At 38.6% G+C, this 25,284-nt stretch overlaps 2 protein-coding genes across 10 annotated transcripts in view; one reads left to right on the top strand and one right to left on the bottom strand.

The window, feature by feature from the left end:
• The window catches only part of ANKIB1 (ankyrin repeat and IBR domain containing 1), a 63,012-nt gene extending 59,902 nt beyond the window's left edge, over positions 1 to 3,110 (bottom strand). For all 6 annotated transcript variants that reach the window (XM_083377254.1, XM_083377258.1, XM_083377256.1 and 3 more), the window contains exon 1: positions 2,775 to 3,110. The gene's annotated coding sequence lies outside the window, so the exon portion shown is untranslated. The remainder of the gene's footprint in view (positions 1 to 2,774) is intronic.
• Positions 3,111 to 3,190: 80 nt separating this feature from the next.
• KRIT1 (KRIT1 ankyrin repeat containing) overlaps positions 3,191 to 25,284 on the top strand; it is a gene marked incomplete at its 5' end in the record, with an annotated part of 28,215 nt that continues 6,121 nt past the window's right edge. For 2 of the 4 annotated variants that reach the window (XR_014494313.1, XM_083378580.1), the window contains 13 exons: positions 3,191 to 3,275; positions 6,907 to 7,045; positions 9,824 to 9,983; positions 10,646 to 10,735; positions 12,146 to 12,275; positions 13,256 to 13,499; positions 13,588 to 13,703; positions 14,992 to 15,135; positions 19,059 to 19,215; positions 20,173 to 20,280; positions 21,069 to 21,225; positions 22,488 to 22,639; positions 24,972 to 25,138. Coding sequence is in view for 3 of the 4 variants with exons in the window: in XM_083378580.1 (XP_083234706.1) it covers positions 6,941 to 7,045; positions 9,824 to 9,983; positions 10,646 to 10,735; positions 12,146 to 12,275; positions 13,256 to 13,499; positions 13,588 to 13,703; positions 14,992 to 15,135; positions 19,059 to 19,215; positions 20,173 to 20,280; positions 21,069 to 21,225; positions 22,488 to 22,639; positions 24,972 to 25,138 (1,730 nt within the window). Of the gene's footprint in view, positions 3,276 to 6,906; positions 7,046 to 9,823; positions 9,984 to 10,645; positions 10,736 to 12,145; positions 12,276 to 13,255; positions 13,500 to 13,587; positions 13,704 to 14,991; positions 15,136 to 19,058; positions 19,216 to 20,172; positions 20,281 to 21,068; positions 21,226 to 22,487; positions 22,640 to 24,971; positions 25,139 to 25,284 lie in introns of those variants that run through there. The other 2 variants (XM_083378581.1, XM_083378582.1) reach the window with 2 other exon arrangements.

The raw sequence follows: 25,284 nt of genomic DNA, 5'->3' as shown, positions 1-25,284 counted from the left end.
ATCTGCTGCCGGGAACGTAACAGTACGTAACAGTACGCTCACACAGAGAAGGCCTCCTCAGGGTACCGTTGGCTAGACAATGTTGGCTGGTGACCCCCAGGGGGAGGGCCTTCTCTGTGGGAGCGCCAGCCCTGTGGAACCAGCTCCCCCCTGAGCTTCGGTTGGCCCAAGATCTCCAGTCCTTTCGCCGCGGCCTCAAAACACTCCTTTTCCACCTGGCTGACCTGGACTGACAGGGATTTTAATTATGTTTACAATTTTAACTCTAATCTTTAATTTATTTTAATTTTTAATTTTAATTTATTGTACAGAGACCTTTAATTTTGTTGTTGTTAGCTGCCCTGAGTCCTTCGGGAGATAGGGCGGGATATAAGTCCCATTAATAAATAATAAATAAATAAATAAATATAAAAATATATTCATGTAAGTTTTATATATGTATCTGATTTAATTCTATGGTTTAGCTATTGCTTTCCTTCCCCACTTTTTTAATTTTTCCCCTTTTCTTACCTTTTTTAAAAAAGTATTAGAGATAAAACTACTTGGTTCAGAATTTTTTATGAAATTATAGTAAGAGTCAAAGAGTTGTAAAGGCTATTTGAGCTCCCTGAGTCCAATCTCATTAATCTCAGAAATTTATACTAAAATGATTCCCAATAGATTTTATTTAATTCTGCCCATTTCAGTCCCTAAAGATTATGCTTGCTATAGAATATTAAGAGAGAGAAAAACAAGGTAATAAAATCTAACTCAAAATCAAAACCAAATAAATCAGCTTAGGCTTGATATAGTTTGAAATAAAATTATAGAATTTTATGGAATTAACGTGCATGCAATTGCAATAATCACAAACATCTCCAGCGCTTCCATTGGTATATATGGATGTACATAATATGTTGCTGTTCAGTTGCCAAGTGGTATCCAATTCCCTGCAACCTCATGGTATAGGTATATGCTTAATTATACCTATCATTAAGGAACTTTTTCCTAACAATCAATTCCTTACTGAAACTTCAATAGCCTCCACTATATGGTAATAGGGAATAAGTCTCACCCTTCTTTTGTATGAAAGAAAAGTGCTTTACTGTTTTAGTTGTGATTTCTTAAAGTTATATTATAAAAACACTCATAGAAAGGATTAGTTTACAGTTTGCTGCACCTTTTTCTTTATCAGTTATAGTTTAATTTTTTTTCTGAAAATGTGGCACTCGTAACTGGATAAAGATATGTTGGTTGGATAAATGAGTAATATAATTACTCCCCATACTTTGGAAACTACCTAATTTAAATGCAATTATGCTTAGCAGCCATTCAATTTTATTGGAAATTTCTAAAACATTTTCCTTTCTCAAGCTTTTCAGATAAGGTCCCTTTCATTTAACCACACAAAAGGTTCAATTTAATCCCACAGCTTTAGCCATAAATTCTCATTGTCCATTTTGGGTTTGCCATCTAGCTGAATGCTAGCTGAACTTAAAGGCAGCTTTTAAAAATGGACAAATGAAGGAACATCCTATTCAAAGTGATTGAAATCTAAGAGCCTGTCCTCAGGCTTTTGTTTGTAGAGGATAATGCTACTAAATACATTCAAGTCTAACAGCTGTTTCCATAAACAGTGGGCATACTTAAAGATCAATAATAAAAATAGGATAGCTCTAATCACAATCTGAATTCTGTCAATAGAAATAGAATGAAATAGAAAAATAAAAAGCTTTTCTTGAACCATTCCATGATGTAACAGGGAGAAATTTGATTTGCCTGTTTTGAAAATCACTTTGTTTGCCTAGAAAAGTCAAAGTTAGCAGATAAATTGAATCTGTCACCTGATCAATTTTGTAAGAAAGAAGTGGAAATTTATGTGGTAAATTGGAAAGCACTTCACACTAGCCCCTTACATAATAATTTCTGAGAAATCCGTGCACAGACAGTACTCCATTATCAATCAGTAAATTAACTTTCTACAACTCTAATTTGATGCATGTCTTTCCATATAAAAGACCACATCCTTCAATTCATTGTTAATTAGAATCAATTAGAACCTGTCCATCCTACATCAAAAATTGCCAAAATCTATTGGAAATCTTTATTTTACTTGCTAAACTTACACTGAAAAATAAAACATTTCCCGAGAGGGGGAAAATAATCTACCCCTTCCTCTGGATTACTGTTTACGAGAATAGTCCGAAGGGGGTGGTGGTGTTTCCAACCCGGCTGCTGGAAATCTCAGCCAAACGCTCTGAGGCAAAAGCTAAGCCCCGCGTTTTCTGAACCGGACTTTCTTCCACCCGCCTGGGTCTCCACCTTCCACGGGCCTTCCATAGTACCACAGATCCGTCCAACTCGCCCCCATAAACTCCCCCGAAAGGCATTTAAGTTTCGGCTAGGACCACAGCTTTACCGTTGTTGTTTTTTATTAAACCTTGAGGCTAATCTGCCTACCGGCGCCGAGATTTGCAGTCTCCCCCGGCCTTGAGCGTCTCCTTCCCAGCAGCGCCTACAGGGAAGGGGCATGAGAAAGTATATGGGGATGGGGAGGGAGATCCCTCTCGTACAAACGGTACAAGGGTTACCAAGACTGCGGTTCTCCCTTTTAAGTGCCAGGCGTATCTGGGGACGAAGGAGGAAGACGTCTCGTTCCGAGTACCCTCACACCGTTCCCCTCAGCAACGCTTCCCATCTGCTCTGGGAGCCTCTAACCTTCTTCCATCCACCCCGCAGCGCTCCTGGGGCAACCTCTGCCCGTGTGCCTGTCGCCCCCCCCCCTTCGCGCTTACCGAGCTGCTTTTCCCGGGCGATCGGCCTGCTTTCCAGGCGCCGAGGACAAGGTAGACAGCCGCCGCCGGCTTCCACGGAAGGAGAATCAGGAGATGCAGGAACGAAGCCGGATGAGAATCGGAGCGGCCGCTCCGGAGCGTCTCCACTCCCCGCTTTGTTCCGCGCAGGCTGCAGGGCTGCTCGTAAGGCTGCTCTTCGGAGTGCCGATCCCGTCCGCGGTTCTCTTTCCTCAGCCTCCCCTTCTTCTGACCGGCCCTCACAGCCCCGACTTAAGCCGATCCATCTCCGGCAGCCACAACAAGGCGACTGCTCCTCCCGCGACCAGCGGCGGCGCCCATTTATCAGGCCTCCGACCCGGAACCTTATCGGCCGCCGGAGCCGCACGGGAACCGGATCTAAGGCCGGCTAAATGGGTGGGAGTAGGGCGGAGCCCCGCCGGAGAGAAGCGAAACCCGGGCTTGGAGGATGCGCCTCTTTCTGGAGAGTCTCCAGGCTCCGTGGTAAGGAAAACCGAGAGTTTCCAAAGCTAAAGCGCTCCAGGGCTTTATCTCGCTCTCTGTCCCTTTGGTCCCGCTGCAGATGCTCGTTCAAGGTAGCCAATCGGCGAACCTCCGCAGCTCCTTCCCTCCCGAAATCGGTGGTCCTCTTATTAAGGACCACTTGGGCTGTCTTTGCGTTGGGAATGCGTGGATCTTTCCGACTGAGACCAGTATGGGTTGTTGCTTAAAATCACTGCATGCAGGAAAAGAAATAATAAAATCTGTGTTCGTATTAATATAGCCTGTTCAGCACTGATAATGCTACCCAGTTTGGGTAACGAAACGTCTGCAAGAAAACAAGCAAGCTCAGAGAGCACCATGGACCCAGCAGTTACTGATTTCTACTAAGAAGTTATTGAGCGTCAGTTTGGTGTAGTGGTTAGGGCATCGTGCTAGAAAACGGGAGATCTGTGAAGTCTAGTTCCGCTTTAGGTACAAAGCCAGCTGGCTGACAGAAGTCCCTTCACTTTCTCTCAGCCCTAGGAAGAAGGTGATGGCAAACAACTGAACAGAACTGAAGAGAAACCCCTGTCAAGAAAACTGCAGGGACTTGTCCAGGCAAACTCAGAGAATGATTGTATCTTGTATCTATAGGGACTCCTCTTGTTTAACACTGCTTATGACTGTACTTGCAGTCTGTAATCATCCATTCTAAGAAAATTTGCAGCACTATAATTTTGAGAGCAGCCTGTTTGTTGGAGGAGGCCATGAGTTCTAGATCCACCTTAGGCATGAAGCTAGTCAATCCCTCTCAGCCCTAGGATCAAGAAAGTAGAAAACCACTGATGAATTTTTGCCAAAAAAACCCTCTGCAGAGACAACTGCAATTGCCAGGAGTCGAAAACTGAATAAAAAATCTTGATACTACAGGTAGTCCTCAACTTACGATCACAACTGAGCCTAAATTTTTGTTGTTAAGTGAGACATTTGTTAAATGAATTTTGCCCCATTTTATGACCTTTCTTGCCACAGTTGTTAAGTGAATCAGTGCAGTTGATAAGTTAGTAAGCTGGTTGTTAAGTGACTTTCCTTATGAAAAGGTTGCAAAGGTCATCACATGACCTTGAGGCACAGCAATGGTGATAAGTATGAACCACTTGCCAAGCATTGCATTTTGATCACATGGTCATGGGGATGCTACAAAGGTCATAACTGAAAAATGGACATGCCACTTCTTTTAGTGCAGTTGTAACTTTGAATGGTTACCAAGTGAACTGTTGTAAGTTGAGGACTACAATGGTTGTTCTACCACCCAGAATGGAAATGTTGCTTTGATAGAGTTTTTGTCCACCACAGTTACATTTAGGGGGACACTTTTATCATCAGTTTCTAATGAGCCTATAAACTGGCCTTCTATTTTAGTGTTCTCTATATAGATATCTTAATGCTATAAAACTGAAAAGAACTATTGCCCAGCAATGGAACAAAATAATATAGACCATATAAACCAACTTGTGGTTGATCTAGATGCCAAAATGTGCTACATATTAATATGGTGGCACTCTTAAAAAACTTAATAAACTCAATCTCAACCCTGTGTCATTTTCAAATCAGGCATATGACACATTGCTAACAACCTTTTGACAGTTATATAAGGCAAGAGTCCCATTTGACAATATAGGGAAAAATTTGTTGTTGTTAGCTGCGAAGTCGTGTCCGACCCATCGCGACCCTATGGACAATGTTCCTCCAGGCCTTCCTGTCCTCTACCATCTTCTGGAGTCCATTTAAGCTCACACCTACTGCTTCAGTCACTCCATCCAGCCACCTCATTCTCTGTCGTCCCCTTCTTCTCTTGCCCTCAATCTTTCCCAGCATTAGGCTCTTCTCCAGTGAAAAATATAACATCATAAATGGCAATTTCTCCCATTTTTTAATAATTAAAAGTATCTTTTCTGGAGTTGAGAAACATCAAAGGGAGTCTGCTAGAAGAAACTGACAAATCAAAAGTTTCAACTCTATCTATCATGGCTTCAGTAGTGGGTAGCTTTGCCTTTTAATCAAACTATGGCTGAGTGTGTCCAGTTAGCTAAGCCTCAGGCAAATAACCTACATCCTGGCTTTCATTGTGCTTTTTTATGGGGACAAAGATCATAATCTGAAACAGATAGGCCTGTAAGGGCTTCTAAGATTTAAAAGCAGTCAAACCTATTTTTGATCTTACACAATAGTTTTCATGTTCTTTATCTTAAACAGTGAAAAAATGTGCCACCATTTTTTTCAGTAACAGGTAGGAGGGACAGACTCCAAAAAAGGGAGCTTGAAACTTTTGAGTCTTGATTTGGTTGTTGTGTAAATCTAATCAGATGTTTAAGTATAAATTGTAGTTAAGTAAACTTAGGGTTCATTTGCAGGAACCTATATTTACCAATGTAAAAATTTATGTTATAAATTAATAGATGCTTTGTGAGTAATTATATATGAGTGGCATTCTTCATCATTGTTTATAATCTCACCCCACTGAAAATCTATTCTGTATTTACATTGTAAGCTGGTTAAAAATGTCATGCCTTTAATAATCTATAAAATCATGCTATAATAAATAATAAATAATAAAATTGTACAAGATTTTGTTAGAATAGTCCAAATAAGATTGATCTGTCAAACACTGTACTTTGGTACAGTATATATATTTCATTTAGAATCTTTTTAAAAGATAACTACTTTGACTTTTGAGTTATCAGAAAGTTATAAAGAGCCTTGGTGGAGCAGTGGGCTAATGCCTCCTTAAGTAACACCAGCTGCCTGCAATTAGTGCAGGTTCACATCCCACCAGGCTCAAGGTTGACTCAGCCTTCCATCCTTCCGAAGTAGGTAAACTGAGGACCCAGATTGTTGGGGGCAATTAAGCTGACTTTGTAATAATGCCGCTTGCGGGTGTGTGTGAAAGCCCTAATAAGCAGGCATATACATAGAATGAAGGCTACTGCTAAGCTTGTAAGCCGCCCTGACTGAGTCTTCGGAGAAGGGCAGGATATAAATGGAATTAAAATAAAATAAATAAATAAATAAAATATAAATAACGTAATTTCAGACTTGTATACAATACCTATAAATAGACAAAGGACTGATTATTTTTGCCCACATGTAGTTATTTTCATATCGGAAACTTGAAGCTTGATATTGAAAGCATCACATGAAAATCAGCTTTGCTAAATCATAATGAAATTGTGTTTGCTTTAATGAGATCTTCGAGTAGAAAGGCTGACTGCAGAAATGCAGCACATGGAGAATTTCATATATCTACCTTTTGAAATAAAGTACTTATATGGAAGAGTGCAGTCTTTGTATCTTTATAGGAAGGGAGGTAATTCAGTCTCTCCCCCTCCAGTGTCTAGCAATATCAAAAATGAAAGCATTAGAATCTTTTCAATCTGTGAGGTTAGCTCACAAACATCTGTTGCAAACTGCAAAGTTTATCTTAAAAAGGATACCAACCTAGCTTTAGAAACTACAGATAGACAATTTCTTGTTGCATATGATTTGCAAGCATATGATTTCATGTAATATTCATGTAGACTAAGAAGGACAGAGCAATTGAAACACTGCTGGTTTTGGAACCTTGTTTTCTGAATGTAATTGTTATTTTCAGTTTATTTTTTTCCAGTAAGAAAAGTTAACAACAAATGATGGGAAATCCAGAAACTATAACAGAAGCCTATGTGGCTGTCATTCGTCCAAAAAATACTGCAAGCCTCAATTCTCGTGAATATCGTGCTAAATCCTATGAGGTAAAATAAGGGGGGGGCGGAGTTTACTTTAATAAAAATAACTTTTATAATTACCAGTAATTACATTTAGTTATCAATATATCAGTGGTGGGATTCAAATATGTGAACAACTGGTTCTCTGTGTGGATGCTGTTTCCCAAAGTCCATTCTGGGCCTGAGCAACAAAAAAAGTAGCTTTCCATCTTTCCAAGATTGGTAAAATGAGGACCTAGATCATGGGTGTCAAACTCGTGACATCGTTTGATGTGTCACGACATATCGCGACCTTTTTCCCATTTTCGGCAATGGGGTAAGTGCGATTTTGGCGTGACGCATACAACCTGCGGGCCGGCAGTTTGACACCCCTTGCTTAGATTGTTGGGACAATATACTGACATTTGAAAACTTCTCAGAGAATGCTGTAAAGCACTATGGAGCGGTATTGTGCTATTGCTGTTGCTCTCTCTTTTTACTTTATTATATAATTCTTCAATAAATTTAAAACCATTTAATTGTGATAAACTAATTTCAACCATAAACTTTTAAAATATTGTATTTAAAGCAAATCCATGCTTAATGATCAGAACTGACAGAAACAAATAGTGACAAAAGTTCTATTGAAATGTACCGTACTTTGACAAATTAAAAAAGAAAATAAATGTTATATTTAAAAAAAAAAGATTCATAGAAAAAAATAATCTATAGTTGATTTATAAAAAAACAAGTCTTGCTTCTAAACATGATGCAATAGTTTTTGAATATGTCCAGAAATTTCTTGACAAAGTATTTAGTTACTACTTTCATGAAGTATATATATTTTTGCTGATAATTTCTCCTGACATTAGTTTTATTGCATTTACTTTACATGCAGTAAAGTATGCCCTATTTTACCATTGCTAGTCTGAACTTTTGTGAATTATAATTTCCACAGGAGAATTTTGGATTGGGAAAGATTAGGCTATATTATCCCAAAAGTTAGGTATGTGTTAGTTTTTTAAATAAATATTATCTGGACTGAGTTCGATCCTGTTTCCCCTGATGATGTGGACAGGATTATGGGGAGTCTGAGCTCTACCACCTGTTTATTGGACCCGTGCCCCTCCTGGCTGGTTTTTGCGGCCCGGGAAGAGACACGAGGCTGGTTCCAGGCAGTAATAACTGCTTCCTTGAAGGAGTGTATCTTCCCCTCCGCCTTGAAGGAGGCGGTGGTGAGACCCCTCCTCAAGAAGCCTGCCCTGGACCTAGCTGTTTTAAACAACTATCGTCCCGTCTCCAACCTTCGTTTTCTGGCGAAGGTTGTTGAGAGTGTGGTGGCGCATTAGCTTCCCCTGTTCCTGGAGGAAACTGATTATCTGGACCTGTACCAATCGGGTTTCAGGCCCGGGCACAGCACGGAGGCGGCATTGGTCGCGCTGGTGAATGATATCTGGCGGGCTTGGGACAGGGGTTATTCCTCTGTCCTAGTCCTATTAGATCTCTCAGCGGCTTTTGATAGCATCGACCATGGTATCCTACTGCGGCGTCTCGGGGTTGGTAGTGGGAGGCACCGTTTTACGGTGGTTCTCCTATCTCTGGGCCACTCGCAGTCGGTGTTGACAGGAGGGCAGAGATCCGCCCCGAGGCCTCTCGTTTGTGGAGTTCCTCAGGGGTTGGTTCTCTCTCCCCTCCTGTTCAACATCTATATGAAGCCGCTGGGTGAGATCATTCGTGGTTTTGGGGTGGGGTATCATCAGTACGTTGATGATACCCAACTTTTTTTCTCCACTCCGAACCAACCCAGTGATGCCCTCACCGTGATGTCCCGCTGCCTGGAGGTGGTCCAGGTTTGGATGGGGAGAAACAGGCTTCGTCTCAATCCTGCCAAGACTGAGTGGCTATGCATACCGGCATCTCGGGTTAACCAAACTATTCCATCATTAACTATGGGGGGTGAGGTGTTACCCCCCCGTTGATAGGGCTCGCAACTTGGGTGTCCTCCTGGATTCACGGCTCAGTTTTGAAGACCATATAGGAGCCGTGACCAGGGGGGCTTTTGCCCAGGTTTGCCTGGTGCACCAGTTGCGACCCTACCTGAACCGAGATGCCCTACGCACAGTCACTCATGCGCTCGTGACCTCCCGTTTAGACTACTGCAATGCTCTCTACATGGGGCTGCCCTTGAGGACCACACGGAGGCTTCAGCTGGTGCAAAATGCAGCCGCGCGAGTTGTGATGGGGGTTTCCCGTTACTCCCATGTAACACCTCTGCTCCGCGAGCTGCATTGGCTTCCGGTTGCCCTCCGGGTGAGATTCAAGGTGCTGGTGATGACCTATAAAGCCCTAAATGGCTTGGGTCCAGGATATCTGAGGGAACACCTGCTGCCGGCATCAAATTCCCTTTGTCTTGTGCGCTCCCACAGGGAGGGCCTTCTCAGGGTGCCGCCGGTAAAAGAATGCTGGCGGATAACACCCAGGGGTAGGACCTTTTCAGTGGGTGCGCCTGCCCTTTGGAACCAGCTGCCCATGGAGCTTAAGACTGCCCCCGACCTTCGATCATTTCGCCGAGACCTGAAGACCTGGCTCTTGGAGCTTTCCGGCCCAGGCTGAGTTTTAATTAGGGTTTTAACTGGGTTTTTATATGTTTTATATTTTTTCAGGGATTTAGTTTAATCTTTTTAATTGTTCTTAATTTTTGTATTGACGTTTTTATGCCCTGTAAACTGCCCTGAGTCCTACGGGAAAGGGCGGTATATAAATTCAATAAAATTAAATTAAATTAAATTTTTGCGCTTCGCTAATATTTAATTTTATCACTGCAAGATTTTGTTACTTGAGGTTCCCATTGAAGGACATAAGAAAAAGAGAAGGAAAATGTTATTAGAAACTAAGATTCAGGAAGGCAGTGATACAACCCAAAGCATCCTGGACTATATACTAGAAACCACCAAACCAATTTCACCAGGAAACCAAGGGATTAAAGGTAATGATGGCTTTAATACTTGTGTTCTGTGTTTTCCTATAACCAACGAAAAAAGAAGAATATTTCCAAACTCTAATCCCATCAGTTAATAATCCTGCCTCATGCTTGGTAGCATTCAATCCAACTAAAATATTGTTCTAATTCTCTGAATGCTTGCTAGAAAAGATGCATTTTGATTTCTTTTTGCAGTATAGATGATTTTATCTATCTAAAAGAAAAATGAAAAGTTCCATACCCTTTCTCTTGTCTTTTCTAATCTAATTTCAGATGCTTTGAGTAAGTCCTGAAATGTTAATATATGGTCAGAAAGTACAGAAAATAAGCTTTTATAATATTTAAACAGCTTAGGTCCCAGTTAAATACTTTCTAATGTATTGGTGTGTTATAGCAGTTTTTCCTAAAGATCATCAACTATGTACTGTAAATCAAGAGGCAGGACGAAGTCTTACTTGATAATTTAAAATCATCAATGATCTGATAACCCTTTGTATTCACAAACATTTTTATATCCACTGTTACTTCCAAATCTTCAGATTTTTCAAGAATATTTCTTGAATTCTAAATTTGGAGGGCATCAATCAAGTTTTCAGTATATTTTATATGTGGTAGAAAAATACTGCTTCATCTATTTAATTGACAAAAAAATTCTTATTTATATGAAGGAAAAAGAGTTCTGCTAATGAAGACATTTCCTCTTGGTGAGGACACAGGCAAGGACGCATCTCTTTTCGTTGTACCAACAGTTGTCAAAGGTAAGATAAAAAGTGCATTTTAAAAGTACAGTTGTTAATCAAAAGTGAGAAAATACTCTGTATATATGTATTGCTTTTGTTGGAGAATTTTTTGGATTTCTCTATATTAGTTTTGATGTGGCTTATGTGTTTTTTTTATTTGTTGATTTTTTACGTGGCTGTTGTTTACGTTTATGTGATACAGATGAATAAGTCACCTATGCTGTTTATTTAACTAATCCCATTACTTTCTTTTGCCTAAATGTGCATTTTACAGTGTTTATGAAAACACGTTTATGTCTCAGTCTTTTTTGTTTGTTTGTTTTGGTTATCTTTCACTAATCTCATTAGAATTTTTTTGTGAAATCAGCCATGGAGAAGAAAGTTTTATGCCAGTAGTTACCAATATGTAGGAAGGTACTACAGATGATTCTTGGGCAGGCATTTTTAATGCACATCTAAGGATTTCCTATTTTTTCTATGGTGACTAGTGGTACTACTGCTTTAAAAACTGTCAGTGATGTAATTATCTGTGTAAAACATTGATTCACAAACATTACTCCAAGTTGTCCATGGAGATTCTCAATCTATAGTTATACCGAGGGCTTTTTTTCTCATAGAACGCTCAGAATGGAGTTCCGGCACCTTTTTTGGATGGAACCTTGTAGAGTAGGCAAGGCAGGTTGTGTGACATGTGTGAGTTCTGGCACCTTTTTCTTTTACAAAAAAAGCACTGGTTATACCAAAGGTGGTTTTTCAAAATGCAGCTGGACTTTCTTGTTTTTTTCCTTGAAAACCTTTCGCTGAAGAACTGAAGAAGAACTGAAGAAGCTTCTTGGCCTTTTGGACGACATCACTCCAGGTTCCAAAGATAGATTTTTGCCTTAAAACAAAGATGCTTTCTTTAATTTCTTAAATTATAATATTTTTACTTTACCAGTTTATCACTTAACTAGTTTATCTTCTGGGCTATAATTGTTTTGCCAATACTTAAGTTTGTTAGAGTATTTTAAGTTTATTATTAATTATCATTCACTGGATATTCATCTTCCTTAAAATGATTTGTTTGTCATTATCTGTAAACTATGAACTTTGGCTGTTTCTTTATTAATATCTTAGAGCCATAAGCCATATTTTTTCTTTAGCTTATACAGTTTAGTTTAGACATTCACAGAAAAGAAGCAGGAGCAACCAAGAATCCATATTTGGTTAAAATGATACTTGAAGGACTACAATGACAAATTATGAGGCCTTTGTAAGCAATTTTTTTCCCGCAGAAATGAATTACTGCAGTTGGATGATACGGCAGTAAAAGTATTTCTGTTCAATCTAAGGAGAATATGTTGAAAAATATACCTACGGGAATAAAAGTATGAAAGTAAAATGTAAAAAGACAGCTAAAAGAATTTTTTTAAAAAATTTTCTTTATAGATAATACAAAATATGTTTACAGTCCTGGATGCCCAGTTTTCTACTGTTTACAAGACATCATGAGAGTCTGCAGTGAATCCAGTTCTCATTTTGCTACAATTACAGCTAGAATGTTACTTTTCTTAGATAAGTAAGAAATGTTTTGCAAAAGTACTTGATATTAAAATTCTATCTATCTATCTATCTATCTATCTATCTATCTATCTATCTATCTATCTATCTATGTATCTTAACTTTTCTGAGATACATAGTGCCTGGTGCATGGAATGGAGAAATGCATTTTGTATCTAATATGAAATAAAAACTATGGGACAGAAATTCAACTGAACTTTTCTGATCCAGTTATAATACAGTTGAATGAAACTCAAACACTTCGATAATTATAAGTTTCAGCTACCCCCCCAACCCCCCCGCCACAACTCCGTGGAGAGGTCTGAGAGGGCAAATGTGGTGAGGCATCAATGTTTCACATATCTTTCCTTCTTCGTGGGTCAGCCTGCCTGTCCTCCATACCCCTCCCTACCTGATGGAGCTGTTTGCTGCCACCTTTGAAGTCTAATGCAACATATCCAACAAACTCAGGTGTTCCATTTGGGAAAGTAAAAGGAAAGGAAGCTTGGATAGATATGATGTTGTATTGTTGAATAAAAGGGCAGCAACCAAATGGTGATGTTATTGTGTCTGAATTCAAGTGTAACATATCCAGCCTACCTATCCATTCCTTACATCTTGCTGCTACGTTTCTTTCCCTTACTTCTCCATAACTGCCATCATCATATCTTGCCATTAGTGGCTTTGGGTTTTTCCCATTCTTCTCACCCTAAAATACTTCTGGTTGGAGCATACATGTTTCAGATCCACGTCCTGATGAAATGTTTTAGTCTAAATATGAACCATCCACAAATAGTTGTTACATGCATGTCCCTAATGTATTTATATGTACATTCCTGCCAGAATTCATACTTTAAAAAGGGCATGTTAACAGAAATATTAACAGTATATGTAAAATGATCCCTACCATTTATAAGTGGGGCAGTATGGAGCAATCATCCTGTTTCTTGTCTGATTACAAAGGTAATACTGATGAGTCTAACCCATTCTTTTATGCAGATGGTTAGAAGAACGGCATTCGCAGTCACATTCAATCCCAGCTTTATTCAGACCATCTCCTTTAGAGCGAATTAAAACAAATGTTACAAACCCTGCCTATGCTCTTGAACCCGGACAGAGCGAGAGTTCCCTTCACATGGGATACACTGCGTTGGAAATCAAGAGCAAAATGCTTGCGCTAGAGAAGGCGGACATGTGTATTTACAACCCTTTATTTGGATCTGATCTTCAATACACCAACAGAGTAAGAAGAAATAATTATTAATATCACTTTTGGGCTTATTATTTTCATTTTGGGCTTTAAACTTTTTAAAATTCTGCAATATTTCCAGGTGGACAAAGTGGTTATAAATCCGTACTTTGGACTTGGAGCTCCAGATTATTCAAAAATACAGATTCCAAAACGGGAAAAGTGGCAGCGCAGCATGAGCAGTGTGATGGAAGACAAGTACTATGTTATTTTTATTCATTTTAATTGTTTGTTGTTGTTTTAACCAGTCATAACTGACTCTTGGTGACTTTATACGCAAGTGCTCTCCATGCTGTCCTGTCAAGCACAGCTTTCAATTGTTGGATATTCCTTTTTGTATCATGTTTTATATCAGGCATGTCAAACCCATGACCTCACATGACATTGCGCGACGTATTGCGACTTTTCCCCCATTGCCGGCAAACTTTTTTGGCAGTTTGACATGCCTATTTTATATTATCAAGTCAGCGTGTTCTTGCCCCTTCTTCTTGTTCCACTAACCATTCCTAGCATCATTGACTTCTCCAATGAATTTGCATGCATGACACGGCCAAAGTAAATGAGGTGTTAGCTTCTAATGATGTGTCTGGTTTTATACAATTCAGCATCTCTCTGTTGGTTGGTATGGTTGTCAATACACAATAATTTATGCTAGCAGCACAGTGCAAAGGTGCCAATTTGAATTATATTTTCATTCAAATAATTTTCTTTGTTTAAATATGCCTTTGATAAGCTTTATTTATTGATTTTATTATTGCTTTTGGTAGGGCGAAAGTTCTTAGAAGAGGAATGGCACCTAAGTACCAATACCCAAACAAACTCTGCTGATACAAAAACTTACACAGGATCACTCGTAGTTAATGTTTGAATAGGAGCCCAAAAGGAAATTCTAAAGCAGTAAACTAGACTGGAAAGTTACAAAAACATGCTAAAAATAAACTGTTTCTAGTGCTGCCAAAAAACTATATAGATGAGTGTCTGAAAGCATTGGGAATGGAATTCAACATGAAGTAAACCTTTCTTATATATAATATACAGAACATATTTTAAAAAGGTTTTGTCAAAAGTGAATGGATTTTTAAAATGAAATATGTTACTGGACTAGATCTTTGAAATATAATATAAACTTGGCATGTAATTTGTTCAAGTGTATTCACTTGCACACTGCATTATAAAATTGATTCATACACCATTTTGTGCACATTCATAATATCTTATATTCTAACTGTTTTCTACTGAGACACAATTTATTTATTTATTTATTTATTTATTTATTTATTTATTTATTTATTTATTTATTTTGGGACTTATATGCCGCCCTATCTCCCAGAGGACTCAGGGCGGCTAACAAAAATAAAAAAACCAACAGTACAAAGGTTAAGAAAAAATTAAATAACAGCCCCAAATATTAATTACACAGTTAAAAATTAAAACTTTTAAAAACCCATCATCAATTTAAATATTATATCTTTTTTATTTCTTTTAGGGAACGTCAGTGGGTTGATGATTTTCCTCTTCATCGCAGTGCTTGTGAAGGTGATACTGAATTATTGAGTCAACTTTTGGATGAAAACTTCTCAGTAAATCAGTTGGATAGTGACCACTGGGCACCTATCCATTATGCATGCTGGTGAGTTCAATGCAGTTGCAGATCAACCTAGAATTGTTCAGAATTAAACTGATTTTAATATTTATTTTATTTTTATTACATTTATATCCCGCCCTTCTCCGAAGACTCAGGGCGGCTTACAAGCTTAGCAGTAGGAAAAAAACTCATTGCAAAGCTTGTGACTAAAGTCACAATGCCACATTTCGGTCTCCTTCCTGATTACTCCTTGAGGTGCCAAAATAGAGCTGATCCAACAGCCATCCAGCTCCACCTCTGATATAGCCAAAGACTCCTGGATGAAAAAGCATGTCAAGTTGTGATAGATCAACAAAAAAGGATTGATCTTTTGATGGTGTAGATCAGACATCAATATTCCAGGTTAACAAGAAAATTATATCATCATTCAAAGATAGTCAAATGGTTTGGATTTGATTTTAGTGAGCTAATCACCTGAGATCATTGTATTGAGCTGAAGAGCCAATGGGAAACAACCAAGCCTCCTGCAAGAGTTAGCTTATCTCATGCAAATTCTGTAATTGTTCCTGGGGATCTTGTTCTTAGAATACAAAATCAGCACAGGCTGATAAAGTTTGTGTTGCAGGGACATTTTTCAGCAACAATGGGTGGAGGATTGATGGTTCTTGCTATATGCTGCTCTGCACAATTGGATCAGCAAGACATCTGCCTCCTGCTCCCTATTTGTTGTTTATAAATCCAACTGTATATAGCAATAGCACTTAGACATATACCAATTCATAGTGCTTTTTAGCTCTCTCTAAGCCAGACGTGTCAAACACAAGGCCCGGGGGCCGGATCCGGCCCGCAAAGTGGTTTCATGTGGCCCGCGAAGCCATCCTGGAAACAGTGAGGGAACGGCCCCCACTGCCTTGGCCCTGGCCCAGAGACCCTCCTTCTGCCAGAGACCCTCAGATCTGTCCCACTCCTGCCCAGGCCCCCATAGGCACCCTTGATGCGAACGATGTAGAGCTGGCCACGCCCACCCAGTAGGCCATATGCACTCTAGCCACGCCCACCCAGTAGGCCACGCCCACCCAGGCCACACCCACCCAGCCCCCTGAGGGTAACCGCAGTGCTGATGCGGCCCTCAATGAAATTGAGTTTGACACCCCTGCTCTAAGCAGTTTAGAGTCAACATATTGCCCCCAATATCTTGATGTGTTTGAACCCCCCCCCCTCCCCGGATCCATAGCTCAAAAGGAGGACGATGTCCCAGCCATTCTGTTCTCCACTGAGGGGAGACAGTTTGTTTTCAGCAGTTGAGGAAACAAAATCTGTTAGTGGCTGAGCTGCAACCACTCTTTCCAATAGTTTTCCTCAGATTTTCTAACTTGTATAGAATATTATTTTGTTTGTCTCTTGATAAAGAGCCAAAAGTGCTGATAAGTCCTGCTTCAGCTGAGTCTGGAAAGTCTTCATTTAGTACTTGGGTGTCAAACTCGCAACATCATGTGATGTGTTGTGACGTTATTGCAACTTTTTTGCCATTGCCAGCAATGGGGTGAGCATGGTTTCACTATGATGCATCCAGGCCGTGGGCTGGCAGTTTTTGACATCCCTGATTTAGTAGATCCAACTGACTCCCATGGCTCCACTTTCTCAAATCCAGGGGCAGTGCAGTGGCTGCCTTGGAGTCATCTAGGACTAAGATGGTTGTTTGATATAGCTGACCTAGAATTGAATAGAGGTTTAATCTTTTTTTTGATGAAAGACTGCTGGACAAGATTTGAAACCAACCTAAATATGCTATCTTTTTAAATAACATCAGTAGGATAGTACGTTGTTTAAAAGAAGAAACTGTTATGATTTAAGGCACTTGGGAGCCTTTCAGAAGCACATAGATCTATTTGGCCATGCTGGCTATAAGTTGGCTTAGAGAAGTTACTATTGCTGTCTTAAAATTTCAGCATTTGATATTACAGCTATTAAAAAATGCTGAGAGCAGTCTGTTGTGTCTGCTATAAGCAGTTTGAATTACAAAGATTTTTCTGTAGCAGCTGAGGGAGCTTTGGTATGTGTGAAGCACACTCCTTTTGCCCTATGGAGCTTTAAAGCAGGGGTGTCAAACTGCTGGCCCACAGGCTGGTTTCATCATACTGAAGCCGCGCCCACCCCATTGCCAGCAATGCAAAAAGTTGTGATATGTCACGACACGTCACATGATGTGGCGAGTTTGACACCCGTGCTTTAAAGAGTATTCAGGTAGTATGGCATTTTGTCAGATTGTTTTACTTTTTCTTTACTTGCCCCAGATAAAAGGGTTAAATAGACTGCTTTGATAGACATGAATGGTCCAGTGTAATGCTTTTAAATATAAATTTATATACTGTATATCCTTTCAGCATGTCCGGTTCATGTTTTATGGATGAGGAGTGCTCAAATAATGGAGATCAAAGTTTAAGCTGTAAGCAGGCACTGTTTTGCCATATACTCTATTGAATTTTCCCAGGGGAACTTGTACCTCTTCTGATTTCAGCTTTTATCTTTAAGCTTGTTTTCAATTCCCAAGGCTGGTAGATGGACTAATTAGCTGGAATGAGAGTCCATGAGGGAGTCCTGACTCCCATTTTGTTCTTCCCTAACAGATAGGAATGTTCTGACAGCTGTTGTTGTTCTGTTTCTGTTTGAAGGTTCCATTCTATGGAATTAAATTTGACTGAAATAAAGAAGCATATGTTTTACTTACAGATCCTTCTTGTAAAGTGTTCTATCTTTGTTTGGCTGATCTCTGTAAGGAAGAGTCCAGGCTCATGACATATCACTTCTTTCTTTTTCCCACATCATTCAAGTCCACACAAAAAAAATCTTTATCTAAGCTTTTACCTTCACATTTGTTTCAGCCAAAGTAATATAAACTGACTTTAAAAGATTAAAAATTGTTTAAAATTAATGAGATAGTTAAAAGAAAAGGAGAGACTAGAAAATGTGTGGTACTGAGCTGATAGCTTTTGTTTCCCCTCTGCTCTGAGTGAATATTGCTGTAGTTGATTTTGTGAAGTGGGCAAAGTCTAGCTTCTATATCCCATATTGGGAAGTTTGAATCCCATTAATAAGATTCCGGGAGAGATTATTATGCTACAGTGCAAATCTAAATGAAGCCATAGTGGATGTATGCCCATCATCTACACCTCTATACTATCCCCATGATAATAATAGTATTTCAAAAACTTCTGATGATATTTATTCATTGGCTATGAAAAGATGTTCTGGCAAATCAAATATAATTTGTTTTGTGGAGTCTTGGCTAGTCTCACCTGGTTGTCAGCAGGTGAGACTGCTTTGCTGCTGTTAAGAGCTGCCTTCCTGCTGTAAAATACCTTGAATCTTTGTTGAGAATGATGGAGATTCCTTTTTTTTTAGACATTTGCAGTCAGACAAGAACAGTAAGGTGTTATTTTGTCTGGGCCTCATAGTAGAAGCCTCAACGCTTCCCTGTAAAGGTGCTTTTTATAATTTTGTTTATATTCACTACTGACCATTAGAAAGAATGAGCTAATTGATTTTATTCTTGTTGGAACCTATCAGGCATAAATGACTGCCTTATGCTAGGTTGTATATATGTTATATGTTCAACCCTTTACTGGAATTTAAACTTAGAGGCTGTGAACATTTTATTTGAAAAATCTGGATAAAAATATCTGGCCTCCTTAAGATATTGGGGAAAAACTTACTTCATTTAGAATCCTAAATAAAGGCATAAACAACTTATTTTTTTATTAGATTGCACCTATATTCTGAGGAAGGCAGGGTATTCAAAAAATCTGTTGTGTTGTTTGTACCAGGATTATTGATGAGCAAGTTTAATCCCTTGGAGGGTTTCTAGAATTATTTTATACATGTTTATGTATTTATTTTTATTTTTTCATATAGGTACCCATCTCACAAAGAAGTGACCCTATTTTCTTCTTTTTCTTTTCTTTGGGCAGGTATGGAAAAGTAGAAGCAACACGAATGCTGTTAGAGAAAGGAAAGTGCAATCCAAATTTGTTGAATGGACAACTCAGCTCTCCTCTTCATTTTGCTTCTGGTGGTGGTCATGCCGATATTGTTCAGATTCTCCTAAACCATCCAGAAATTGACAGGGTAAGATTTTTTTGCCAGCTGTATTTAAACTTGCTTAAAGGAATAAATTTTGTTCTTTGAATTACAAAAGTAGGTGTGCTTTTCATTATCTTTATCTTTATCTTTATTAGACTTATATACCGCCCTTCTCCCGTAGGACTCAGGGCGGTTCACAAGGTTTTATTAAAATAACAATACAACAATTACAAAAATTAAAAACAGTTAAAATAATTACATTTAGACCTTGAATAAATATAAAACCCCAATTAAAATCCAATTATCACAGTGGTACACTAAAAAGTTAAGATTCTAAAGGAAAAACTGATTTTTCCTGCAGTGTTTCTGATTTGCTATTGCTAAAGTAATGATTGACATCATTGCCACCCTTTGAACAGTATATGTAATTGACCTTTTCCCAGGAAGGACCGGAAAAGTTTCAAAAGTGCTTTTATTTATATTTAGAAGTGGTTTGAACTTAAAACCTAAAAGATCCAGATCTTAAGTGTTGGAAATGGAAAGCATGATGAGTTATGGAGACTTTTAGATGATAACTTAAGAAGGCTTTTGGGACAGGAAAGGTATTGTACATGTTGCAATTCTTACCCAAACTGTAACATTAATATAGCAGATGTTTTACAGGAAAGCAATCTCAGGTACAAGTCCCTGCAATTCTGCAAATTGGAAAAGATACCTCTGTGAAATCCTGGAGAGATCAGGAACTTTTGTTATGTTGAACACCAAAAAAGAAAAGAAAAGAAAAGAAAATATAAACACACCCCAAATCTTATGAAAAATTACTTTTTGTGACTATTTTGTGAGATTTCAATGCCTTTTTAAAATTATTAAATAACAGTGGCGTAAAAATATAGGTAAAAATTCTTGGGTTAGATAAACTCAAGTCTCACTAAAAGGAAAGTACCATTTGATTTTATATTTGCAAAACTGTATTTTTGCAAGTTGTCTTATTTCTGTTTGTAGCACATCACTGATCAACAAGGAAGAACACCACTGAATATCTGTGAAGAAAACAAACAAAATGAGTGGGGAAAAACAGCTATGTTACTTAAAGAGGCCATTAATAAACAAGTAGGCATCATGTTTCTAATATTATAATATCTACATTTTATAGGTTAAAAACGTTTATATCAAGTATAATTGACTGATTTTAGACCATTATAGAAAGGCCAAGAACTAAAATCTTTGTTAAAATTAATAATGTAATTGAATAAATAATGGTTTTCTAAAACAGAGCAGGGTGTTTCTTTTGCATTGTAATTTTCTTATATTGCTTTCTATCAGTATGATGTGTTTTCAGTAGATTAAAACAAACTTTTCTGTAATTCTTGGAATTTTATGGTGAACTCTACTAATGCTTCTCCTGACCTTGTGCATAGAAAACAGGATGAAAGATCATTCTTGACCTTGACTTGTACTTTGGGGACACTCATACATTGTAATTTTTTTAATTTATTTTATTTTAATTCCATTTATATCCTGCCCTTCTCCGAAGACTCAGGGCGGCTTACAATCTAAAGCACAAATCAATGTGCTTAGCAATAGCCTTCATTCTATGTATATGCCTGCTTATTAGGGCTTTCACACACACGCCAAGCGGCATTATTACAAAGTCAGCTTAATTGCCCCCAACAATCTGGGTCCTCATTTTACCTACCTCGGAAGGATGGAAGGCTGAGTCAACCTTGAGCCTGGTGGGACGTGAACCTGCACTAATTGCAGGCAGCTGGTGTTACTTAAGGAGGCATTAGCCCACTGCTCCACCAAGGCTCTTTTGGGAAAGTTCCGATAACTATGTATTTTGTTTTGCTATTAATACTATGCAAAATTTGCTGATCTTCATCTTCAATTTTCCATAGTATGAAAAAGTACGAATTTATCGAATGGATGGTTCATATCGTTCTGTGGAATTGAAATATGGAAACAATACTACTGTGCAGCAGATAATGGAAGGCATGCGTCTTTCTCAAGACACACAGCAATACTTCACTATTTGGATCTGTTCTGAAAACCTTAGTAAGTAATTAAAAATGCTTTAGTTGTTTCTGAAACATGTTGATTTTAGGGTACTTTTTTTTCTTTTACTTTCAATAGTTTCAACAGCAGTAGAAGTTGTATACAGGTTGTCCTTGACTGTGACCACAGTTGAGACCAATTTCTTTTGCTAAGTGAGACAGTTGTTAAGTGAGTTTGCTCCATTTTATGACCTTTCTTGTCACAGTTGTTAAGTGAATCACTGCAGTGGTTGAGTTAGTAACATGGTTATTAAGTGAATCTGGCTTTCCCATTGACGTTGCTTGTCAACAGGTCACAAAAGTTGATCACCTCATCCGGGAACCCTGCAGCCATCATAAATAAGTGTCAGTTGCCAAGCTTTTAAATTTTGATCACGCAACGGTGGGGGATCCTACAATAGTTGTAACTGTGAAAAACAATCACAAGTCACCTTTTTCAGTGTAATTTTGAACAGTCACTGTTATAAGTCGAGGACTACCTGTACTTAAATTATTTTTTAATAGCAACTGGGCAAAGCCCTTAAATCCTATAAACTCAGTTTGAATGACCATAGAAGCTAGTAAGATCCTAATGACATTAATGAAAAGAACGACATTCTCTTTGGTTGACATGATTTGAAGCAAGAACATGCAGATTCAGATGCTCACCAATAAAGATAGGAGGAAAATCTTAGTTTCAGCTGAGCAGGGTTTTTTTTATATACAAACTAAAAGCTATGGCTTAAATAAATAGGTTTCCTAAGCAAGCTACAAAAGCAATTCAGGCTTTGAAATTAGTTGTGTAGTAAATGAATAGAATTTACTTTAAAATTCAGTGTATGATTTGCATGTAAGCAATACATTTTGAACCTGTTAAGTGAAATTAAATTCTAGTTTATTCCACTCCTGATCATGAAAGTGGGATGAGGATGGCTTAAGATGAGAGCTTGACATTTCATACCATTTTTCTTGTGTACCAGAAATTGAATTATACTTCATAGTGAAAATATTATCAGAATTTGTGGGGGGGAAATGATCAGCCCCATTTCCTCAACTCAAAATGGAGCACTAATATGATTTGCTGGTATGAAAAAGCAGAATTATGAATTACAAATTCTATAGTGATTCAAAAATTATTAATTTCCAAGTATTTAGAATTTAAATTTAACTTGAGGAATAATTTTTGAATTCCTTCCTCTTTTAATCAGTATAACCTTTAAAGCTAAAAAGCTGTCGCATATATGCCTTTGGTATGTACCTTTAAATAGAGCTCTTGTTGTATAGGTCTCCAGCTGAAGCCGTATCATAAGCCTCTCCAGCATGTTCATGACTGGCCTGAAATACTCACTGAATTAACAATCCTGGATCCTCAGAGGGAAACACCTCAGCTATTCTTGAAAAGGGATGTGAGACTACCTTTAGAGATTGAAAAAAAGGTTGGCATTACAAGTTACTCTATGTCACATGCAAGGTCAAAACCAGAGTATGAAACTGGAAGCCAATCAGTAAAGTGCTGTCTGAATGTTCCAGAAATTATTCTATGCACACACTTGACAAGGCAAATGATCTTGCTTAATGGGATACTTCCTATGCATCAGACTAATGAGCCATAAAAACCAACTACTATCATTAACTATTAATTTTTTTGTTTGTTAAATATTTGTCATTGGCTGATTTTTAAACAGTTTGTATATTTGCTTTTTTAATAACTACAAAGTTATTTGTGACTTTGAACCAAGGTGGCATACTGCCCGTCTTTTGAAATAGGCCAGGTAGGGAAACAGTCTCCACAAAGATTACTTTATTGTTGCAATGTGTAGTAATAAAATCTTGAAAGCCTGGCAGAATTTGCTCTGCCCTCATATACCAAAAAGAATCAAGGTGGAACAGTCTTGGGTTGTTTTTTTTCAACCTTTCCTCTCTTTCAGGACTAAGCTAATGGAGCCACTCTTGCAGCCCCTTTTTAAGGTTATCTTGCTATCATTGTATAACCTACACATATTCCATCTGTAACGTATAATAAAATCCAAATTTCACTGATTTTAATTATTATGAAACATCAGTTATTTGTGGTTATTTAAAGGAAGGTTATGGTTACTTCACTTGGAAAATATATACAGTTTTTAAAATGTAGTAATGTACAGTACATCTTCTGAAGTAAATTTGTAGGATTTATTTCCTGAAAAAAAATGACTGCAGTCAAAAGCTGGTTGTTGTTTTTTCTCGAAAAGTATTTATATGATTCGTTATATAACAATTTTTAAAAAGCTAAGAAATTAGTTTTTATGATAAGATCAAACTAATTTTGATTAGTTTGGCAGAGGTCAGCCTCGAGGCCTCTCATTTGTGGAGTTCCTCAGGGGTCGGTCCTCTCACCTCTCCTGTTCAACATCTATATGAAGCCGCTGGGTGAGATCATTCGTGGTTTTGGAGTGGGGTATCATCAGTACGCTGATGATACCCAGCTTTTTATCTCTACCCCAAACCACCCCAGTGATGCCCTCGATGTGATGTCCCATTGCCTAGAGGCGGTTCATGTCTGGATGGGGAGGAGCAGGCTTCAGTTCAATCCTGACAAGACCGAGTGGTTGTACGTTCCAGCATCTCGGGAAATTCGGTCCATTCCATCTTTAACCATGGGGGTGAGGTGTTACCTCCCCTGTAGATAGGGCTCGCAACTTGGGTGTCCTCCTGGACTCACAGTTCAGTTTGGAAGACCATGTAGGAGTTGTGACCAGGGGGGCTTTTGCCCAGGTTCGCCTGGTGCGCCAGTTGCGACCCTATCTGGACTGGGATGCCCTGCGTACAGTCACTCATGCACTCGTGAACTCTCGTATAGACTACTGCAATGCTCTGTACATGGGGCTGCCCTTGAGGACCACTCGGAGGCTTCAGCTGGTGCAGAATGCGGCCGCTCGAGTTGTGATGGGGGTCTCCCGATACTCCCATGTAACATCTCTTCTCTGTGAGCTGCATTGGCTTCCAGTTGCCCTCCGGGTGAGATTCAAGATGCTGGTGATTACCTATAAAGCCCTAAATGGCATGGGTCCGGATTACTTACGGGAACACCTGCTGCCGGTGTTATCTTCCCTTCGTCCTGTACGCTTCCACAGAGAGGGCCTCCTCAGGGTGCTGTCGGTCAGAGAGTGTCGGCTTGCGGCCCCCAGGGGGAGAGCATTCTCTGTGGGCACGCCAGCCGTTTGGAATCAATTACCGGTTTAGCTCCGGATGGCTCCCAACCTTCGCTCTTTCCGCCGTGATCTGAAAACCTATTTATTTGAACAGGCCGGCCTGGTTTAAGGGTTTGGGGTATTTTTAATTATTTATTGTTAGGGCTTAATTAAATTTTACTTTTAACTTTTGTAAACTTTTGTAGTGCTTTTATTGCCCTGTACACCGCCCTGAGTCCTTCGGGAGAAGGGCGGTATAGAAATTATCAATCAATCAATACATACATACATACATACATACATACATACATACATACATAAATGTTTCCCTCTATTGATAATTGACCCAAAGTGCAAAACATCTGATCATTATTCATATTCCACCTTGAGCATCTGTCTGCTTTAATTAGCTGTTAGTTGCTTTGAATCTTCGAGATGGAGTGAACTTGGAATTTAAAGAATGAATGTATTGGCTTGTTACTAAATATAATAACATAAACTTGATTTCACAAATTCAGCATCTGAACTTTGGCTTCATTTGACAGTGTTTCAATTGTATATACATCTATCCATATAATACATCTTTACGTGTTTTCAGATTGAAGATCCACTGGCGATTCTTATCCTATTTGATGAGGCCAGGTACAATTTACTGAAAGGGTTCTATGCCTCATCTGATGCCAAGCTGATCACACTTGCAAGCCTTTTGCTGCAAATTGTCTATGGAAATTATGAAAGTAAAAAGCACAAGCAGGGCTTCCTAAAGTAAGTGCATTTAAATTACTGATATTTCATTGTTTATTCAATAAAATGTTCATAAAAATGTACTACAAAATATTTTACATTTGAAACTTTTAATGCATATTATTTCTCACTTATCTTTCTTAAGGCAAATACGTTTAATTTTTCCC

Source organism: Vipera ursinii (assembly GCF_947247035.1).
Source record: "Vipera ursinii genome assembly, chromosome: Z".
In the NCBI taxonomy this organism is placed as follows: Eukaryota; Metazoa; Chordata; class Lepidosauria; order Squamata; family Viperidae; genus Vipera; species Vipera ursinii.
The sequence above is the reverse complement of the archived record's forward strand: the minus strand, read 5'-3'. Positions and strand labels throughout refer to the sequence as shown.